This window comes from Siniperca chuatsi, linkage group LG19 (assembly GCF_020085105.1).
Source record: "Siniperca chuatsi isolate FFG_IHB_CAS linkage group LG19, ASM2008510v1, whole genome shotgun sequence".
NCBI lineage: Eukaryota > Metazoa > Chordata > Actinopteri > Centrarchiformes > Sinipercidae > Siniperca > Siniperca chuatsi.
Genome location: NC_058060.1, coordinates 24470196 through 24491341, shown reverse-complemented (window position 1 = coordinate 24491341; position 21146 = coordinate 24470196). Strand labels below are relative to the sequence as shown.

The window sequence follows — 21146 nt, the reverse complement described above, 5'->3', positions numbered from 1 at the left end:
TGTAACTGCAGTTATTTGGAAGAGAAAATATAGGCAATCAGTTAAGTCCCAAACTGTCCGTTGTAAACATCATCCCGGTTTACAGACCCACTTCCTGCTTTAACTTTGACCTACTGTACTTACTGCAGTTGTGTGCACTGTTGTCCCGTGCAATGGTTATTTCAGTTTGACCCCCAAATAAAGTGTTTTAGTTAATTTTGGATAAACTGTTGGTTTGTTTCCAACCAGTCCGGTCGTCTGACTGATCTTGTTTCTTGACCCTTCTGACTTGTTTTTAGTGACGTCACCGTTCAGCTGTTAACTCTGTGAGTGCAATATTATTCTTACTGACAGACATGACGGACGAAACTATGAAAATAGGACCCAAGTTGTGATAAACCTCTTGAAATCTCGTTCTTTTACTTTGATAAAGTAATCTGATTACACGTGATTTATTACTGAACAGGCTCTGAATGTGTTTCACCGCCTTCAGCTCCTCTCTGGCTGCACAATAGAAACAGCTTATGAATAGAAATACATCTAAACCCCTCATTACGGACGTCAACTGTCAGGAGGTTTTGGCCCAAGGCTGCTGCTCGTGTGTGTGTGTGTGTGTTATCCAGTTTTTGTGTGCATCTCTTTTCACGTGTAAGTGTGTGACAGAGATTAGGTGTGTATTCATGTCCGTTTGGCTTCACCTTTGCGTGTGTGTGTGTGTGTGTGTGTGTGTGTGTGTGTCCAAGGCTGGCATTCGTCACAGCGGCCGCTCTCTGTTCCCAGACTCTGAATGTATTCATGAGTTAGCTGTTGACTCAGGTAGTTAGTTCACCTGTCCACACACACACACACACACACACACACACACACACACACACATATACATACACACACACACACCCCTGCTGTGTCTTTGTCCAGACATTCAACAAAACTTGCCAAATTTCCCTCCTCAGCCCTCAGCAGAAAACCTGTCTCCTATCCCTCCATCTCCCTCCTCTCTTTGTACAGTTAAACTCCCATGATGCTTAGCAAACAGGGACCTTTGATGTCAGCTGGGATGGGGGGGGGATGAGGGGGGATTTCCTGACGTCTAGTTTTGTCCAGATCTCAGAGTCAAAGTGAACAGACGGCAGTTTTCTTGGCGGTGCGAGCGAGGCTTGGAAGGTGACGCCTCTCTGTTTTCTCTGCCAGGATTCCTGTCAGTTATGTAACATTAAATCTGACTCATTCAGCCCCGACTGCAGCAAAATGATGCTGATGATCACACAACCACAAATCATACTTTATTCAAATAATACCTACATCAACACTTGTATTGGTACTGATACCACAACTAATGCAAGTACTATTAAGTACTAATAAAACCCAAACCATCAGTGAACCGATCCTGCTAAGTATTGTGTATCAAAGCCTGATATATCCTGTCCCTCTGTGCCATACAGCTGCATTGTTGTCCAAAAACTGTTAAACACATCAACGGGTTTTCTGCAAATGCCCAATAATGACGTTTAATTGTGAAAAACTTCCAGCGGACATGTGAAATATGTTTGTCTTTGTCAGGAGCAAAGGCGGAAGCAGCGTGATGGTGTTATAAAGCCTCAAAGACCGGTTCGTTTACTGTTTCCTACCAGCAGTGAATGTTGCTGTCATTTAACCATGAAGCCTCCCCCAACTTTAACCCAATCCATGATTTTTCCATCACTTTAACCAAGTCATTCTCGTCCCTTAAGCTAACCAAACCTTAACCGTAGCTGTTTCAGATGAGACGGTTGTTTTCGTACAGGTGATTTGTAACAGGTTTGGTAGGCGATGACAAACACAAGATAAAACAAAAGACAAATAAACCTCACCGATTAACATTCTGTGTCTCGTTCGTTTAATCCATACACAAACAAAGTGTAAAAACACCACTTTGTGTATTTATGGAGTTACATGCTGTTAATGTGTCACTCGTGGCCTGGCACAATGACTTCCCAGAGCCTTGTTATTACCCTGAGGTTGCCAGGCAACCACCAGAGACACTGCACAGGATGGATAAACATGTAACTCCACCAAAAACCACACACTGTTGGTTTTACATTTCTCTTTTTTTATCGGATTAAACAAACAAGATACACCGTGTTAATTAGTGCGCTTTAGAGGAGTTGGGAGTACTTGGTGTATTTTAAACTTTGGACACAACCAAGCTAGCTGATTCCCCCTGCTTCCAGTCTTTATGCTAAGCTAGGCTAACCACATCACTGACTCCAGCTCCGTTCATAACGTACAAACGTTGAGAGAGGTATTGATCTTTTATCTAACTCTCGGCAAGAAAATGAATAAGCGTATTTCTCTATAATGTCGAATTATTCCTTTTTAAAGATTCAGATCTTCAGTAGGAGCCAATGGGCTCGGAGCTGAGAGCCACAGACAGGAAGTGAGAGAGTACTGAGAGACGGACTAACACGTTGTTGGTTTTGGTGTTTTTATGGGGATTGATTGAATAAGAATAATATGAAATAACACCAGGGTGATCATTTTAAGTGAAAGTAGCAGTACCACTATAAAAAATATTCTATAACAATTAAACCTGATTTATTAACCAATCACAGGGCACCATGTTGAGACTAATTTCCAGTGGATTGATAAGCTTTAAATATGTTGTTTTTCCCAACATAAAGACAGTTACAGTCTGTTTGGTGGGAGTATGGTGGATTCACTGAGTTATAGATTCCTCGGTTGCTTTTCCTGCTGATTTCCTCAGATTAATTAGAAACCATTAGTCAGTCACAGGAGGTTGTGGTGGATCTGATTGGCTGTTTCCTGCTGTTTTATTCAGCAGAAAGACGATGTCAGCCTATCGGAGGGCAGCACGGTGGACCTGAGGAAGCCTGGAGAGGAAGAGGATGAATACTCAGAGATGGCTGAAGAGGCCATGGACCCCGACAACTGCTTCCCGGACAGTAAGCATGCGCGCACGCACACACACACACACATATACATACATAGAGCAGCAGTACAGTTCGGAGGACCTTTGACCATTGTAGAGAATCGTTCACACTACAGCCAATTTAGCCAGTTTCAGTACATTCTGATGTTTCAGAGCCAGAAATGTGCTGCTGAAACGATTAGTCAATTAATGAACCACAAGTTTGATAATTGATTAATGGTTGTTTATCAAGCAGAAATGTCAAACATCCTCTCAAATATAAGGACTTGCTGCTTTACTCATTGTTTTATATCATTGTAAATTTAATATGTGTGGCTGTTGGTCTGCTTACAAGCTTTACCCTGTGGTCTGGAAACTTCTGAGAGGCTTTTTTTTGCTATATTCTGACATCTATATTGACTAAAATATAAATTGATTGCTCAGTAATGGAAACAATACCCTACAGAAATGGGTTTGAGGTTGTAATTTAAAAGAAACATCTTCATAGATCCAAAGAACTGACATGACATCTTAACACAAACATATACGCTAGCCACATCTACAAAAATTAGGGATGTGGATAATTCATTTTCTGATTTATCTGCAAATATAGTGAGCGAAAAACCAGATGAAACCATACAAAGGCGCATACCACCACCCACCTGCCCCAATACTTTCATAATGAGATTTATGATGCCGTACCGACTAACCCAGGTGAAAAGCAAACACCTTGTTTCCTTCCCGACTCAGCCAGTTTCCCCCCAGAGCATACATATTTGTCTTAGACCCAGTTCAGCAGCTAGCATGGCCACACATACAGAGACATAGGAGAGAAAGAAAGGCTGGGGGAACACTGGAGTACTATTGGGCTCCCGACAGCCAATGAAATACCAGAAATGAATTGAAATCCTTAGAGAGCTGAGATAATCTGTGACGTATTCTATTGGTGGGCAAAGAACTGCAAGTACAAGACAACATTTATTTCTGTCACTGTGACAGAAACACAGCTGCACATTTACATATTACCCAGTTATGTTAGCGTATCAAAAACTGACCAAAATGTTTTTGCAGCGTGTACAACACCAGTGCAAAACGTTAAAGTGCAGACTCTGATGATAGAAGAGACAACAAAAAACTGAAATAGACAATCAAAGATGGAAATGGTTGTTTAATTTGGATGTGTTTAAGTTTTCTAGCTTCTCAAAAGTGAGGAAAAGAAGGCAAGTAAACTAATTTGTATTGGTTTCTCCAGTATGTTATAATTATGCGATATAAATGTAATAATTTATGAATTTTGTTGTAGACATGAAGATGTGAAAATCAGATGATCTGTTGGATTCTTGAGGGGTATTTTGGATCTGGTTTATATTAATCTGTGGTGTCTTGTCAGCCAGCCAGGTCAAAAAACGTTATCATCATCACATATTCTGTGCAGATAAGGAGATAAATTTCATCCAGTTTATAGTGGCATGAAAGTGGTTGGCTAGCTTTTTTGCGTTCACCTCTGTGATGGAGTACAAAGACAGTCTGCTAACATTTTTTTTTCCCTTTCACATGTAGTTCATTTGGTGTAGTGTGTCAGTGTGATCCTGATTATTCCAATCATTGTCTAATTCGTCAAAATACATGATTGTTTTTGTGATGATTGAACAGTAAGTGAGCAGGTTGGTGGGTCATGGTTCTTTTTCGCTGCAGGGTTTGAAACTGTGAGTCACATAATGGCTTCACTAACCACAAGCCCATTCCACCACCTACTTGCCCCAATACTTTCATAATGAGATTTATGATCCTGCACCGACTAACCCAGGTGAAAAGCAAACACCTTGTTTCTTTCCTGACTCAGCCACTTTCCTCCTGAAGCACAGAGATTTGTCTTCAGCACAGCTAGCGTGGCCACGATACAGAGACATGCAAGCAGAATTATTTTATTGATATTGCTCATTGACTTTCAGAGGTTAAAAAAAAAAAAGCTCAGAAAGAATTGGGCCTGCCAGCTGGACCCTTTCCAACCCTCTCCAAAGACCAAAAACAACAAAAAGCACCTGCAGTGACTACATTAGTAAGACTCCAAGCTGTAACCAGATACTGGATGGTTTAGGACAAATGCACATACCGTTATACACGTATCTGATACCAAAATACAACCTGATTTCCAGGATTTTATGTCCCCCTGCATCTAAAAGTCGCTTCAGTTAGATCTCGTCCACTGCAGTTCACAGTTAACGCATTGCAGTGTGCTTCATGCAAGAAGCTAGAAAAATCTGTGTATATGTGAGATTTAAACTGATAAACAGGCAGAGACGGCATTCTCATAGAACAGTTTAGCTGACAAGGCCACACCGCACACGTTTACAGATATGACAACAGATTTTTGGACACTTTCTGAACATATGAACATTTCTGAACGCATGTTTTCCAGTGCTAGATGGCTCAGTACAATCAGCAGAGCAATAATGATTAAAAAAGGAGAATATTAGTGTTAGTAATAATATCATACAGGACATCACTATGCAACACCGAAGCACACAATACACAGCACACAAAGAAATAAAATGGGAAATATTAATGTTAATAAGAAATATTTACTAATCAAGACAACATTGTGCTACATTATAAAATCAACAAAAGACATTCATGCAGGTATTGATATTGGTATCAGAGAAAAAACTAATTTTGTTGTATCGCCCACAACTAGTTACAGGTTGACTTTCCACTCAGAGTAAATCCAGAGGCAGGCCTGTTCCCTGTAAGAGGTGCTTTGGATCAAAGCGCCTGCCAAATAGCAGATGTTGTATTAGCTTTGATTCATTTAGAAGATTGATGCGTCTATCGCAACTGTCCCAACACGCCGCCTGGTTCTTCCTGATTCAGCAGAGTCCTTCACAGCAAGCAGACGTTTATCACCAGCTGGACTCAGATCAGCTGCTGGAGCACCGACAGAAGAGGGATGAAACATGAACAAAACTCTTCCTTCGCTCCACAGTTTTGTCATCAGCACGTCTGTAGTAGTAGGTGAGGTACATGATGAGGAAAGAAAAGCAAAGGGATGGAAGGATAAAAGGCAAAGGAACAAAAGGAAGGAGAAAAAGGAAGAAGAGGAAACTAAGAAAAATGCAAAGGAAAGGAAAAGAAAAGAAGAGCAAAGTAGTTATGAGGGAAGTAGAAGAAAAGGTATCGTACTGCAGAAGAGAATACAAAGGAGAAGAGAAAGTGAAGACAGGAGAGGAACAACAAATGTTTAAGACACAAGCCAGTGAGACGTGAAGAGAAACACAAAGAAGTGAAGAAAAGGTGCGGAACAAGCTGGACTGGTGTCATTGTTTCCTCTCGAATCTACCGAGAAGACAGGATGCAAAATGAAAGAAAAGGAGAGTGGAGGACAATAGATGACAGGAGAAAAGTGAAAAGGAAATGAGATGAAACAAAACGAAAAGTAGACGATAAAGAATGAAAAAATAAGAAAATCAAAAAAGTAGAAGACTTAAGAAGAGAGGACAGGAAATGAGACGATGATGATGATGGACTTTGACCTTTTGACCTTGCTGGTATCAACAGATTTTGGGGACAGAAACAGAGCTCGACCTCCTGCCGGCTGCTGCCGCCTGGCTTCCCTCCTGACTCAGCTCACCGTCCCCTCACACTGGACCAGCACCACCAGCATGCTGACACAGCACTCATTTACTGTGTGTGTTCATGTGTGTGTGGTTCCTGCGAGTCGGCCAGCTGCTGCAGAAGAAGGCCAGAAAAATTGACTAACTACAGCAGGCAGATACCAGCTGTGTGTGTGTGTGTGTGTGTGTGTGTGTGTGTGTGTGTGTGAATACTAGGAGGCAGCCGTTCGTGTTGGAGTGTGTGTTTGTGGCCGTCTGGAAGTTGTAGAAATTGAGTCCCGGGATTCGTACATCCACGCTACTGCACATCTAAACTCATGGTCGTGTAGTTTTGGTTATTAAATGTCAACACATCTTTGTTACCCAGCAAAATGTGTCCATCGTCTAGACGTGTGTGTGTGTGTGTGTGTGTTACTTTTATACTGTTATACGGATTGGGGGTGTAACGTATGTGTCCACTAGGAAGCAGTGTCACGTTTAGCAAACCGCTACAAGAAACAACAGGTGTGTGTTGCCCTTTAGGGGTGGGAAAATAACCTCAAACCATGGAGGTCATTTAGTTGTTCAGCTTCTTGGAGAGCATAAAAATCACCAAAACAGAAGATACAAGGTTTTCTGTCCAACACTGGTGATATATTTACGTGTGTGTGTGTGTGTGTGCATTTGCTTACGTTTGTGTGTTTATCTGCGTGCGTAGTTTATGTCCCACATAGAGCTGCTGTTTTGGCTATGAAGGATTGTGTCTCATGTGTCTCAATGTGTGTGTGTGTGTGTGTGTGTGTGTGTGTGTGTGTCCTTCATGCTGTGATTACAAAGCACAAACAGCAGCGTGCCTCCCTGCTGCTTCCTCTGGCTGTCGGTAAGACAGAGTGTGTGTGTCGGCCTGAATGGCGACGCTCCCCCGCCGCTAATTATTCATCACACAGGAAAAAGGTTGGTCGAACGGGAAAATCTCAGCGAGCAGCGCTAACGAGTCGCAGAGCTGCAGCGTAAAGAAACTCTACAGAAGAATGAAGGTCAGCGGCTTGCTTTTAGATTTTCTGTTTTTACCTGATACGGTCAAACCAAACAATGGGTCTTTTAGACTGGATTAAAAGGGGGATATAATTAATAATGCATTGCAGAAGTAGAGGTGCTCATGGGTCCAAAAATGTTCTTGACCCATGAGGGACCTGAGGTTCACTTATTTGCTGTGTTAAAGGTCCAGTGTGTAACATTTAGGAGGAGCTATTGGCTGAAATCGAATATAATATTTCTAAGTATGTTTTCATTAGTGTATAATCACCTGAAGAATAAGCCGTTTTTATTTACAGAGGGAGCGGGTCCCCTTCCACGGAGGCCGCCATGTTGCACCGCCATGTTTCTACAGTAGCCCAGAACGGACAAACCAAACATTTTTCGCGAGTTTTGCGGCCACCGCAGTTTCTCCTACACGCTTGGAAGGGGAGGGTGAGCAGTATTCAGATGGTTGCAAACTGCAATTTCACCGCTATGACGGTAAATCCTACACACTGCTCCTTTAAGTGAGAGTATTGAGATTGATCCAGGACATGTTTAGCCTAGTTCAGCGCAGACTGAAAACAGGGCCTTCTAACTCCTCATACTAGTATATTCTTCCATCCTTCAATCATAAGATAAAATAATCTCCACGCATAAAGAAAAAGGTTGGTCAAAGAAGTGACGCGACAGACATTCGCCTCACGTGTGCTGGCAACAGTCTGTTTGGGTTCAAAGAGTACTCCTCATGGAACGTATTAAGACCATTTAGTGGATAATGGTTTTTATCAGTTTCGTCTCGGCAATGTCTCGTCTTGGTCATGGAAAAAATGCGGCGTCAGTGACAACATTTTGGCACAATTGTTGTTTATGAAATCAACACTTTTATCGGGCCACAACAAAACACAGCAATCAAAGGAAGAGAAGACGTTTGGAAGCAGATATCTGACCACTTCCTGTTGTCCGGACAGAGAGACTGTGGCACGATTACTCATTATTTCACTGTTATCTCCATTCAGCCACACACACACACACACACACACACACACACACACACACACACAGTTATATGCACAAACACCCACATACACACATGCTCCCTACAGATAGAATAAATCATTAGCCAACATGCATGCAGAAAAATATAACTATTAGCTCACATGCAAATCTAAAAGTCCACAGATTTTAGTCACACGCACGCACACACACACACACACATCTCTCTGCTGACAGCAGGGGTTAGATTAGCTGCCCCATTGGTCCTCTAAATGCCAGCTCATTGGTTAATGTTGTGAAGCTGCACAACACGCGATTGAGAGGGAATATGTGTGTGTGTGTGTGTGTGTGTTTCTGCCTCAGTGGGCAGTGTGTAATGCCTGCAGTGGCAGTGGCTTCTCCCTCCCTGACGTCCTGTGGCTGAAAGGTCTCAGGTGTGACTCCTGCAGCAGACTGAGGGGCGAATTCACAAAGAATGAATCGCGGCCGCTGATAGCACCATGAATTGCGCATCATTTGCAACCGCGACCTGTGCCGTCTCAAGGTCCGATCCACAAAAGATATTGCGCTAATGATATTACAGCGCAAACGCGCCCATAAAGTTTTGCAGCTGAGCGCAGTTTGCCATTGTTTTGCGTCTGTTAAATGTTCATCTGCAGTTCTCTGCAGTCGTCCCAGTAATATTTGTTCTTAAGGTGTACTGAAGTAGCAGATCACATGACATAGTTAAGCAACTTGGAGTCAAAAAATGTTACAAATGCAGTTGCAAGAACAAAATTTTCCACTCATGTGGAAAGAGATGTTTGATTTGAAAGAGAACTTGTTCTATTTATAATTAGAACTATTCTAATTATCTAATAACTGCCCCTGCTCTTTCATTCGTTTCTACCTGCGGGATGTCTCTCGTTTCTCTATGACTCACTCTGTATGGAGGGATTGTTATTTGGGAGAGCTGTTTCCTCTCCTACTCTGCTCTCTGCTGGACTGGTACAGTGCGTAACCACCATGTTGTTTTACAGCTTCATTCCCTGTAGTGTTCTGTGCCACCTGCGCGCATACGATGTACTGTGATGCGCTGTTGCTTCGCCTGGCTACAATCACTGCTGCCATGATCTCTGGAAAGTCCGGGTGTGACGCCCTTTTATAAATGCGCTTCAGTTACCACCAGCTCTCTGAAGACGCTAATAATTTCACTCTAACTGCGTGTGGCTGTTAGCGAGTGGCTGGTGTTTGTGAATTCGACCTTGTTTTTCATTGAGGCTCATTTGCATAGAAAGTGGCCAATTTTGCGCCGAATGTATGCATATTACCTCATTTACATAGCTGCATAGCACCGGAGCACCGAGACGCTGTTTGCCTGGCAGGGCAGTTAGGGGGGCAGTTCACCCTTTGCGGGTGCTTTGAGAATTACACGGTTTCTTTTTATCGTATTTATGCAGGTTTAGCGCCGCGCAATCCTTTTGTGAATTCACCCCAGAGCCAAGTGTCAGTCACTCACTCGGCCACTTTGTCACTTGTATCCTTCTTCTTGATCAGCTCAAATGTTCCTCTCAGTGTGAGTTCATATTTTTCTCCCGTGGTGAAAACACAGGAGTTATAGATATTTCTCACAAAAAACAGAAAACAAAAAACTGAAAAGGAAGTTTGGGGCCTTCGACGAATTTGAATGATGATTTGGCGAATGTTGATATTTTCATCAACTTGGAATTGAGTGATTTTCGTTGTGATAAAGTTTCCACATGGATTCTGAGATCTGTTTGACAGAGTAATATATAACTATGCACTTTTTAAGCAAATTTTAAAAATGTAGAATTTTACAAATATTATCAGTAGTTTTTTTTTAACAAATATTTGGTATCACATAGAGATGGGCATAATAATTTATTAGACATTCAGACACACATAAAAGGCTAGGGGAGCTTCAGATAATGATTTTTTTTTACCAAATGTTTGGTTTTAAGCATATAAGATGTGTGTGTGTGTGTACTGTATGCTTGTAACTTGTTAAAGTATGCTTTTCTTTTTTAAATGTATGATTTTTTGATTTTTGTATGAGTAAGTTTTTTTGTTTTGTTTTTACTGAAGAGTTTAAGCTATTATTAAAACTGAGAGTAGTGGAGGTAAAAATGTAAAGTTTGTCCAGTGGGTGGCGCTAGAGAAAAGGTCATGAATATATTTCATGGCATTAGATTTTAATATTTCCTGTGTACAACTTGTGTGTGTGTGTGTGTGTGTGTGTGTTTACATGTGCATGTCTGTGCCGTATCTCTGTATTATGTAATCAGATTCGGTCATTCATAATGACGTAAACACGTTGCTAAGGTGGAGTTGAAATTGTAAGTGCATTACAAATGTGTGTGTTTATGTGTGTGCGTGTGTGTGCGTGTATTGGGAATGGCACATTTATGTGGAGGCAATAAGGGTCAAATGCAATCACCTGGCTGGCGGGGGATCATTCAGCAGCATTTTCTGAGTACTGTTCGATAACGGATCAATGCCACGAGCAGCAGAGAGCGAGCGCGACTGAAGGAGGCGTCCGCTCGACCAACAGGTGATATAATGAGGCGTTCAATAAGACTTTATTGCAGCAAAAGTGTTTATTACGGCTGCCTTCAGTACAAGCAGAGGGGGTTTCCTAGCACACGCACAAACTGATAATAACTCTGCCAAGTGGGCTGATTGAGTGTCGGATTACCACTCGCTTGTTTTCATTGGATTACTCAACCGGCGTATCAGGGAAAAGCCTATTAGTAGCCATGGAAACAGAAAGCCTGGGTAATCAGAGCTCCAATTACAGAAGCAGGCGGACGCTGCAATCAACCGAGTGAAGAGCAGCTAAAGCACAGCTCATGCTTTTTTTTCAGTCTGTCTGTTACAGGAAGCTAACACAGACCTCAGCAGAGAAAGTTAAAGTAAAGTAAATATATATTAGTTACTTTGTGTTTATTAAAAATGATATCTGCCATGCTTTTTGATTAAAACATTGGTAATATGACATAGCAACCTCCGTGGGTGAATGTTGAACTCCTTAAAGTTATAATCCTTAATATTTCAGTCCTGGTTGATTTGTCGACACCCGTGGTTGCCATGTTAATGGAAAGTGCGGTTTAATACTACAGAAAACACTTATTGAGCAGCTACTTTGTCAGCAACAGAAGAAAAGGAGCAGCTGGTGTATCTGTTTACAGTGCAGCCAAACAAACTCACATTGCTTTAATAAAGAAGTCAGTCAAAAATAATACAACCTCCATCTGATTTCATCCTGCGCACAGTGCAAGCAGGTTTCCACAGCAGCGGGACACAGTAAAGGGGTCTGTTCGCTTGCTGAGGAGTTGGAGGTGTGCAGCCTGTCACAATGCAGCTCTTCATCTAACTGCACTTTTGATGAACAATAGCAATCACCGCTAACCTCCATGACAAATTCATTGTGTTTCCTGTGACTGCTTAACTATGAAAGCCATCTCGTGTTTTGCTTGTGGAATGCTTTTAATGTGAAGTAGCAGTAGCAGGAAATGTTGGGTTAGCATTAGCATCAACTTAATCCAGCTCTGATACGGCTGCAGAAGAGTGAGATCAATGAATCAATGAGATAAAATTACAAAATGTAATGCTGGGTAAATTGTGAATCCCTCGTGTGTGTGTGTGTGTGAAGGTAATTTGAATCCATCTCTGGAATGGCAGACTCCTCCACTAACAATGAAAACTACTATAGAGAGAGGTGAATAAGGATACATTGAATGGAAATTGCTGAAAAATGCAGAAATAGTATCAAAATAGTATTTTTCTAGTTCAGTTGGTTTTCTAGTTGATCAAGTTCAGGTTTTTATTTTATGGCCAAAAGGTGAATGGCAAAGTTTCCACCGTCCAAAACAACAAATCAAACAATTTCTCAGGTGAATCGCGTCCGTAGCGAGTCCTGTGATGTCAGTGCGGACGCTCCAATCTCTTCCCACCACATGAGAAGATTTCTCTTTCTCAACCACATCCTGCCCCCTTCTCAACAGTCTTCTTCTGTCAGCTACTGAGCCGCCATCATGCCTTGCTCGAGGGCGCGTCAGCATCACTCGCTCGAGCAATCACTCTCACTGAAGTTCCCAGTCTTGATTGCGAGTGAACGTCAGGTTGAGGTTCGTCGTCCCGGTCGCCCTCGCAGACCCACTGATTGAATTTGGAAACGTTAGCGACAAGCTTTTAGTGCCACGGGCAGCTGATAACGTGGAACGACGGGAATCTGATCTTCTCGTTATCGGCACTCACTCAGCGAATGATGCACTGCAACAAATAACTCGCTGAGTGATCCCATCTGTTTCAGGCTCATCCAGCTGCTTTCAGGATACAGCAGCACGTTCTGTTTCGAGCTGCGTGCTAAACTCACACATTACAAAATTACACATACATATAAATTCATTCCTGTTATGTAAGTATGTCCTTTCCTTTAAAAAAAAAAAAACCTTATTCAGATCAGAATAAAAAATTATAATACAGCAAACTTAGCTAACCTGCCCAACTTTAAGGTTTTTAATAGAATATCTGTGGCTATTTATCCCAAATTTTAACCTCCTGAACTTTTCCCTTAAATTTTCCCTAATAGCTTTAGAACAAAAACATTTACTTCCACTGACAATATCACATGTATTACCCACTGGACAGGTCCAGTCTTTACAAATCCACATTGCACAGCCAAGCATTGTTCATATACGTATGTTTCTTTTAAAGCGGCACTAATCAATATTTATACATAAATAACGGGTCAAATAAGTACATGTACATAATATGAGAGGTGTTGTTCATAGTAACAAACCACAGAGAATCTAATCTGTGGAGCTTATTAGCCTCTTTTAGCTCGTTAGCATCGTTTCCTGCAGCAGCAAGCAGCTGATAAACCCACTGTGCACTACCTGCCAAGCACACAGATAAAGTTAGAGACAAGCTGGGGATGAAAGTGGAACATCTAGCAACTAAATTGACATATGATATTGATATTTTTGGGTTGATCGTGTTGCTCTGTGTCTGCTGGATGTGGAAGTAGGCAGCTGTTTGCTAACATGTTAGCCATATAAGGTGATAATGTGTTTAAATTGTAGCTGAGATTCCAAAGGTATTAAAGATACCAAATATGCGAGGCTGCATTTTAGGTAAATGTGTCTAAAATGATAAACACAACATTGAACATATTTCAATTTGATTGAATGCTTTGGCTACAGCTATAAAATACTTTATTCATTAACTCATTTTGCTACTGATGTATATGATACCGTCGTACAGTTTTGAGGCACGTTTCCCCCCTAAATTTAAAGAAATATAAGGAAAAATTTGAATGAGGAAAATCACGAATTTAAGGTAAAATACAGTTTTGTCCACAGTAAGTCATGCTCGTAAATTAAATGTGAATTTGATGTGAACGCAGCAATCTGTTATAATCACTCCATTAGACACACACACACACACACACACACACACACACACACACACACACACACACACACACACACACACACACACACACACACAAAGGGATAGATTGAGCACTTTATGCTCCAGGTCATGTGTGTACGACAACAAAGCAGACATGACATGGCCCTGTGTGTGGTTTCCGTTTGTAGTTGTGATACCAGCGTGCCCTGGAGCAAGGCACTGGTTCAGACTCGCACAAGCTCATGTTGAGAGAAATTAATCCAGGAGGGAGATTATACTGCACGTGAGATTCTTATAATAAGTACTTGTGTGCAGTGTTTAACAGTCGGTTTGGGTGGGATGGAAACGCAATGAATTCAGTGAATATCGTCCAGCAGTGTTTATGTTCTTTATTAACTTTTTAATTCTAATTTACTTATCAGTCTTATTCTTTTGACATTTTCTTTATTTAGCTGTTTCTTGGAATATTACTGATGTGGGATGAACACTATTGTTAAAGCGAGAATGATCAGCTGACTCTGCAGCTCCTCTCGGCTTTACGGAGCTTCACAGTGAGTTTCAGCTCGTTGTTTATCTGTCCGGCTGCAGCTTTGCTGTTCTGGTTCCTTCTCACTGCTCTCAGAGCGTCGTTTTAAGTGAAAAAGCTGTAAAAACGCTCTGTACGCTACCTGCTCGACAGCAGACAGACAGTTAGCACAACCACATGACTCTAAATGAAGGTTAATGTTACTGCTGGATGTGTGAATAATCAACTTAAAAGGTGATGATATTTCAGTATTCTGTTCACAATTGCAGGTTTCTTGTATTGTTTGTATCTCAGGTTCTATCAGCGAGCGCACGTTTCCATTCAACATGTGATCAATGTCAAATACTGTTTCAGTTTATACGTATATCTATTTTATATATCATACATATCCATAGGCCTCCTGTCAGTCTGTAGAACCCCGTGATGAACAACATGCCAGGATGTATGAGTAATGACCACCTGAACCTGATTAACACGGGAACGAAATGGAGCACAAAGTCAAACTGCCAGCTCAGCTCCCTCTCTCTCTGTTTCTCTCTCTCCGTCGATGTCTCTCGCCCACAGTGTGCGTGGCCAGGTTTCAGTGCTGCGACATTGACACGGCAGCGGGTCTCGGTCAGATCTGGTGGAGAACGAGGAAGACCTGTTACCAGATCGTAGAGCACAGCTGGTTCGAGTCCTTCATCATCTTCATGATCCTCCTCAGCTCCGGAGCGCTGGTCAGACACACACACACACACACACACACACACACACACACACACACACTTACTTTATTTTACTGAAGTTTACTTTATTAAATGTAGTTTGCTTTACTTACTTTTCTATAGTTTACTCAATAACTAACTTCACTCAACTTTACTTTCATGTTGTTAACTTTACTGTAATTTACTGTAGTTTACTTTATAATTAACTGCGGTTTACTTTTACTCATTTCACTTTACTGTAGTTTCCTTAATAATTTCACTTTACTCAACTTCTACTGTTGTTTACTTTACCTTAGTTTACTTGCTTTACTTTATGATGTTACTTTATACTTTACTGTTGTTTACTAAGTTACTGTACTTTACGGTAATTAAATTTACCGTAGTTAACTTTACACTACTGTAGTTTACTTTTATTCTACATTTGCATTTATTATAAATCATTCTAGATTACTGTGAGAACTAAATTACACCATCCTTATACTATAATTATATTTGCTAATTTATCAGCATAGTTTACTAAATTCACTTAATTTACTGTAGTTTTCTTTACTGTACTTTACTTTTATTTCATAGTTGCATTTATTATATATCATTCTAGATAACGGTGTGACACCATCCTTATACTATAATTATATTTGCCTCAGCAATTATTGTTTCTTTGCTAAAAGATAACAAAAACAACAAACTTCCCAAACAAAGAAACAACAATTAACTCTTTCAAACACCCTGAAGATAATTATTCTATTATTCTTATTCTGCCATTATGGGTCAGATGAATCAGAATATCCACTGAGGTCAGATCTAAAACCGAACAGCCCTGACCGCTCACTGCCGCCCCACTCTGCTGCCCCACTCTGCTGCCCCACTCTGCTGCCCCTCTCTGCTGCCCCTCTCTGCCGCCCCTCTCTGCCGCCCCTCTCTGCCGCCCCTCTCTGCCGCCCCTCTCTGCCGCCCCTCTCTGCCGCCCCTCTCTGCCGCCCCTCTCTGCCGCCCCTCACTGCCGCCCCTCACTGCCGCCTCTCTGCCGCCCCTCTCTGCTGCACCTCTCTGCTGCCCCTCTCTGCTGCCCCCTTCAGGCCTTCGAGGACATCTACATCGAGCAGAGGAAGGTGGTCAAGGTGGTGCTGGAATACGCAGACAAGATCTTCACCTACATCTTCATCCTAGAGATGTTGCTCAAGTGGCTCGCCTACGGCTTCAAGAAGTACTTCACCAACTACTGGTGCTGGCTCGACTTCCTCATCGTCGATGTAAGTCAATGATTGGTTGATTCATTGGTTTATTGGTCAGTTGAATGGTTATTTGTTTTGGTTCTTTTTCTTTTTAGTCGTGATCATAGTGTTGATGATGGATTAATGGAATTGATGATGACGATGATAAAGCTGACCACTGTCATAAAGTTAACAGAGATGATGACAATGATAACAGAGACTGTGAAATTAATTATTGTAATTATCTGATGATTCAACAGTGATCGTGATGACAGAAATAGCAAAGCCAGCATTATTTATATTAATGCTGATAACTTATCTTATTGCTGATGCAATGGTGATGAAGATGATGATGATTAGAGCTCATTACATTTTCTTTTCTTCCTTCCTCACTTTGCTCACGCAGAATATAACTTTTAATTCATCCACTATAATTTACCTATAATGAATCTATTTTTCCAGATTTCCTTCCTGTTTTACTCCAATTGTCTTTTTTTGTGTCCCTTTCCTCCCCAACTCCTTGATTTCAAGAACAGAGAAAGACGAAAACAGAGAGAGAGAAAAGGCAGGAAGAGAGAGAGGCTGATGGAAGGGTGATCAGAGAGACAGAGAGGTTGAAAGAAAGACTGAGTAATGGAGAGTGAATGAGACAAAGAGAGACGTCATGTGTCTTTTCAGTGTATTTTCAACAGATTATGCAATTACTGTTTTCTCTGCACACACACTTGACCATGCTGACTGCTCGGAGCAGAGGCAGCGACTGGAAGAAAAAAGCCAATCAGAGAGACGGAAAGAGACGGAGAACGAGGGAAGCAAGAGTGACAGAGGGGGGGGAAAGGAATGAAAATGATGAACAGATGAGAGAGACGGGGTCGTGGGAAGTACAGAGGGATAGAAATAAGAGAGAGATGGCTAGTCAGGAAAAGGAGAGCTGGGGGGAGAGTTTCGCACTATATGAAGATCTCTGCCACACATTTATTTCTACCTCTACTCTCTCTCCTCTCCTCCTTCCCTCCATCATTTTCTCTCTGTCCCTCTCCTCTCTCCTTCTCAAATTAAATCCGCTTTATTGACATGATTGTTGACATTAAATGACTACCAAAGCTAAAATGCATATTTATAGTTCCATGACAAAAAAATCAGAAGACGACACGTCTTAGATCTACAGCTTTATCGAATACACTGGTGTTGCCAAAGCATGTAAAGGAAAACAGTGGACAAAGAAAACAGTGAACATTAAATGTCCATATGAACACTGAAACAGGTTTTGCTTGCTGTAATTGTTCCTCCTGTTCATTAGCAGATCCCTTCCTGATGCCAATGTAAGTGATCCACAGTCCTTGTTTTGTGCAAAAATATATTCCAAAGTTGATCTGACTCTTAATTTGAAGTAAATATCTTCCAAAGTTACTGTCTCTTTAGTACTAACTTCCCTCTTTGTGTCACCATCCCTCCACCACAGCTCAGCACAGAAACAGTGTCTGTGGAAACAAAACGGGGGAATTCTGAACTAAAAAGATTGTAACTGTGGAGGATGCCCTCCTGATTTGTGTAACTTCAGCAGATCTTTTGAATAAATTTTTGCACAAAACGAGGACTGTGGATTTAGTCCGCCATCACTTACACTGCAAGCATGTTAGGAAGAGATCATTTGATCACAGCAAGCAAAGACACTTCCACTTTACACAAAAGTATGTGAGCCTTGTCTTAAAACACACGTTAACTTTACATGACACATATTAACAGAATATATGTCATTAAAGAGAGTTGCATGTTGACACTCAGGTAGTGTGTGTTACAGCAGTTGTCTTGTTGCTCTGAACCTCCACTGCAATAATGGACTCCATGAATAAAAGCAGCGGGAGACAAAGAGATGAACGGAGAGAGAGAAAAGTCCAAACAGCCTCAGGCCAAACGATCAGCAGTGTTTTTTTAACCTCTGCACAAATAGACACACACACACACATAGATGTGTATATTTGGACACTCACACTCGCTCTTTCTTCACTCTTCTTCTGGGCAAGATTATCCCGAGGTAGAGTGACACACACACACACACAGTTCAGATACACACCATACATATGCATGCGTTGAGTTGGAAATTGACACACTCTCTCTCTCTCTCTCTCTCTCGTTTTCTGTGTTTTCCGCCTGGCCGTCCTCATAAATGACACTGTGTGTTGTGACGTTTTTATTTGACTGTAGTGGCCCGAAGAGAGAGAAGGAAGAGATGTGTTGAGTCACAGAGATCTAACCTTGCAGATCTGTGACACGAAACAGAGCAGAGTGTTATTAATAGAGACAGAAAATGGTGAAAGACTCACATCCTTAACTTAAAGCTGCATTAATCAGTTTTTAGCCTGCAGGGGGCAGAAAAACACTGAGAAAGGCTGACAAATAAAACCCCACTACATATCGATGTAAGATAACTTCAGAGAAGAGCACTGTATTTATTCTGAGGGGTTCACTGACCGTAGCTTAACCTGAGAAAAATAATGGCAAAGTAGAACTTATTTAAGTTAATTAAAGAGTAAGAACAGTATTTTTGTTTAAAAAAAAAAAGATATGTTAATATTTGAGAATTTATGGCTCGCTAAAATACTTTAACCTAAATTCTGAATGTTAGACTAGTAATCTTAACCTCCACTCAGTAGATGTCAGTTGATGTTTACAGTTACTGTGTAACCCACAACCTGTAGATCTCAGTGTTGGGTCAGCTGGCTCAGTTCATCTCTGTGGACCAGATCACCACCATGCGGGTGCTGAGGACATTCAGGGCTCTCCGTCCTCTCCGGGCCGCGTCCCGCTTCGCTGGTATCAGGGTAAGAACCAGCTGGACTCACTCAGAGCTCCGCCCACCGCCCGACCTGAGACCTGCCACTCGATCGTAAAAATCAAATGCACTTGGGGCTTCGCTGGCTGGCTTTAGGGGGTTTAGAGACGCTGTGGTTTCTGTGTTTGACTAGAGGATGATGTCATCCTGGCTTTGATCAGAGGTAATATCTCAGACTGTTTACGATACAGCTATAATAATTAGGGTTAATCATCCCTGGTATTACTGAACTTAAAGTTATATATATCCAACATTTATCCTTTAACCAACTTAACTGTTGCATGAACATTTCATGTCCAGCTCTTGCTGCTCTGATATAACCCTGAAAAATATCCCAAATTTATGATTTCGTATTCATTTCGTGAGGCTGTGTTGCAGCCTCAGACTTCATATGTGACTCAAAATTCACATATTTTAAATGACTTTTGGATAATGAGGTTGTAGTGCAATCATGCTGTTTTCATCCTCACATCCACCTCTGCCAACATTTCCTAAAAAAAAAGCACCTAAAGTACATAATACTTAATCAGAAGTTACAAACAAAATCAAAGTATCACAATACAGTCTGTTGTATTAACTCTTTACAAAGCTATCATGACACAGGACTCACCTGTACAACAAACAAAAACATTCATACTGACCTTCACTGGCTCTAAATACTCATCAATCAGCCTGATTTGCTGCCGAGTAAAGAATAACGATCCCTTTCTTTTCCACAGTTTGAATGAAGGAGTGAATTCAGTGTATTTGGACATGGAAGCTGAACCGAATATTAACACATTTAATGATCCCTCTGATTAACATACCTATGATTTCCTCGTCTTTGGCTTCACCCGAGGACTGCTTCTGTAATATTCAACCATTTTTTGTTTCACAGGTCAAAAACTCATTTTCAAAAGTAGCAGCGGTGTCTCAGTCACAGGCCTGCTGTCACGATGCTAAAAACTAACTTTTGTTTATTCATTCACCTCTCCTTCCTCTCCTGCAGGAGTCTTCAGTCAGCTGATATTTAAACTAACGCCTTTGTCTCTCCACGTATCCACAGTTCTGATTGGCTGGTTGCATTACTGACTCGGTGGATCAGTCCTCTCCCGGTCTTTGTCTTTCATTAGATTAGAAGTTAACTGTCCTGCTTCTCTCTTCTGTTTCTCTTCCTTCCTTTCTTGCCCTCCTTCTGTCTTTCCGTCTGTCTCTGAATATCTGTCTCTATCTTTTTCCATCCTTTCCCTCTCCTCTTTCTCTCTCTCTCTCTCCTCCAGGTGTCTTTGGTCAGTTTGGTGGCCAACACATTGGGTTATTCAGACTTTGCAGCCATCAAATCCCTGCGGACGCTGCGGGCCCTGCGGCCCCTCAGAGCCCTCTCCAGATTTGAAGGCATGAGGGTAAGAGTCAGTATTAATAAAACAAACGCACCTGGGCACCTGGATTCAATACATAGACTGTATAAAAGAAGTGGACGTAGCCACCGTGACGTCACCCGCTGGTTTGGGGCCCACCGTTTTGAAGCTTCGAGTCTGGCATTTTGGCCGTGGCCATCTTGTTTTTTTTGGAGCCAGAAGTGATCTTATTTGGACGAGAGGGCGGAGCTGGGGAGGGGTACACATTTATACGCCTCTATCCTGATTGACAGGTTCCCGTGGTAGCAACTTGTCAATCACAAGGTAGCCCCGCCCTAAAGCATACCCTGCTTTATCGTCTATTTTACTCTAAATCGGACCAAAATTTACAAAATGAACATCGTGCTGTATTGAAGAAGACTGGAAACTAGCGATTGAGACCATAAACTCATTAGGGAAGTGTTTACTGAGGTGATGCATCAGGTGAGAAGTCGGGTCATTTTCTCATAGACTTCCATACAGTCGGACTTCTTTTTGCAGCCAGTGGAGTCGCCCCCTGCTGGCCATTAGACAGAATGCAGGTTTAAGGCGCTTCCGCATTGGCTTCACTTTTCAGACCCGGAGGCT

The 21146-nt window shown here is 41.7% G+C and overlaps 1 protein-coding gene across 6 annotated transcripts in view; it reads left to right on the top strand.

The window, feature by feature from the left end:
* Nucleotides 1–21146, top strand: part of LOC122866443 (sodium channel protein type 4 subunit alpha-like) — a 210079-nt gene that overhangs the window by 166888 nt on the left and 22045 nt on the right. For 3 of the 6 annotated variants that reach the window (XM_044176089.1, XM_044176092.1, XM_044176095.1), the window contains 5 exons: nucleotides 1540–1587; nucleotides 2798–2921; nucleotides 14996–15150; nucleotides 16215–16388; nucleotides 20442–20564. In XM_044176089.1, coding sequence (XP_044032024.1) covers nucleotides 1540–1587; nucleotides 2798–2921; nucleotides 14996–15150; nucleotides 16215–16388; nucleotides 20442–20564 — 624 coding nt within the window. Of the gene's footprint in view, nucleotides 1–1539; nucleotides 1588–2797; nucleotides 2922–14995; nucleotides 15151–16214; nucleotides 16389–19048; nucleotides 19172–20441; nucleotides 20565–21146 lie in introns of all 6 variants that reach the window. The other 3 variants (XM_044176091.1, XM_044176094.1, XM_044176090.1) reach the window with 2 other exon arrangements.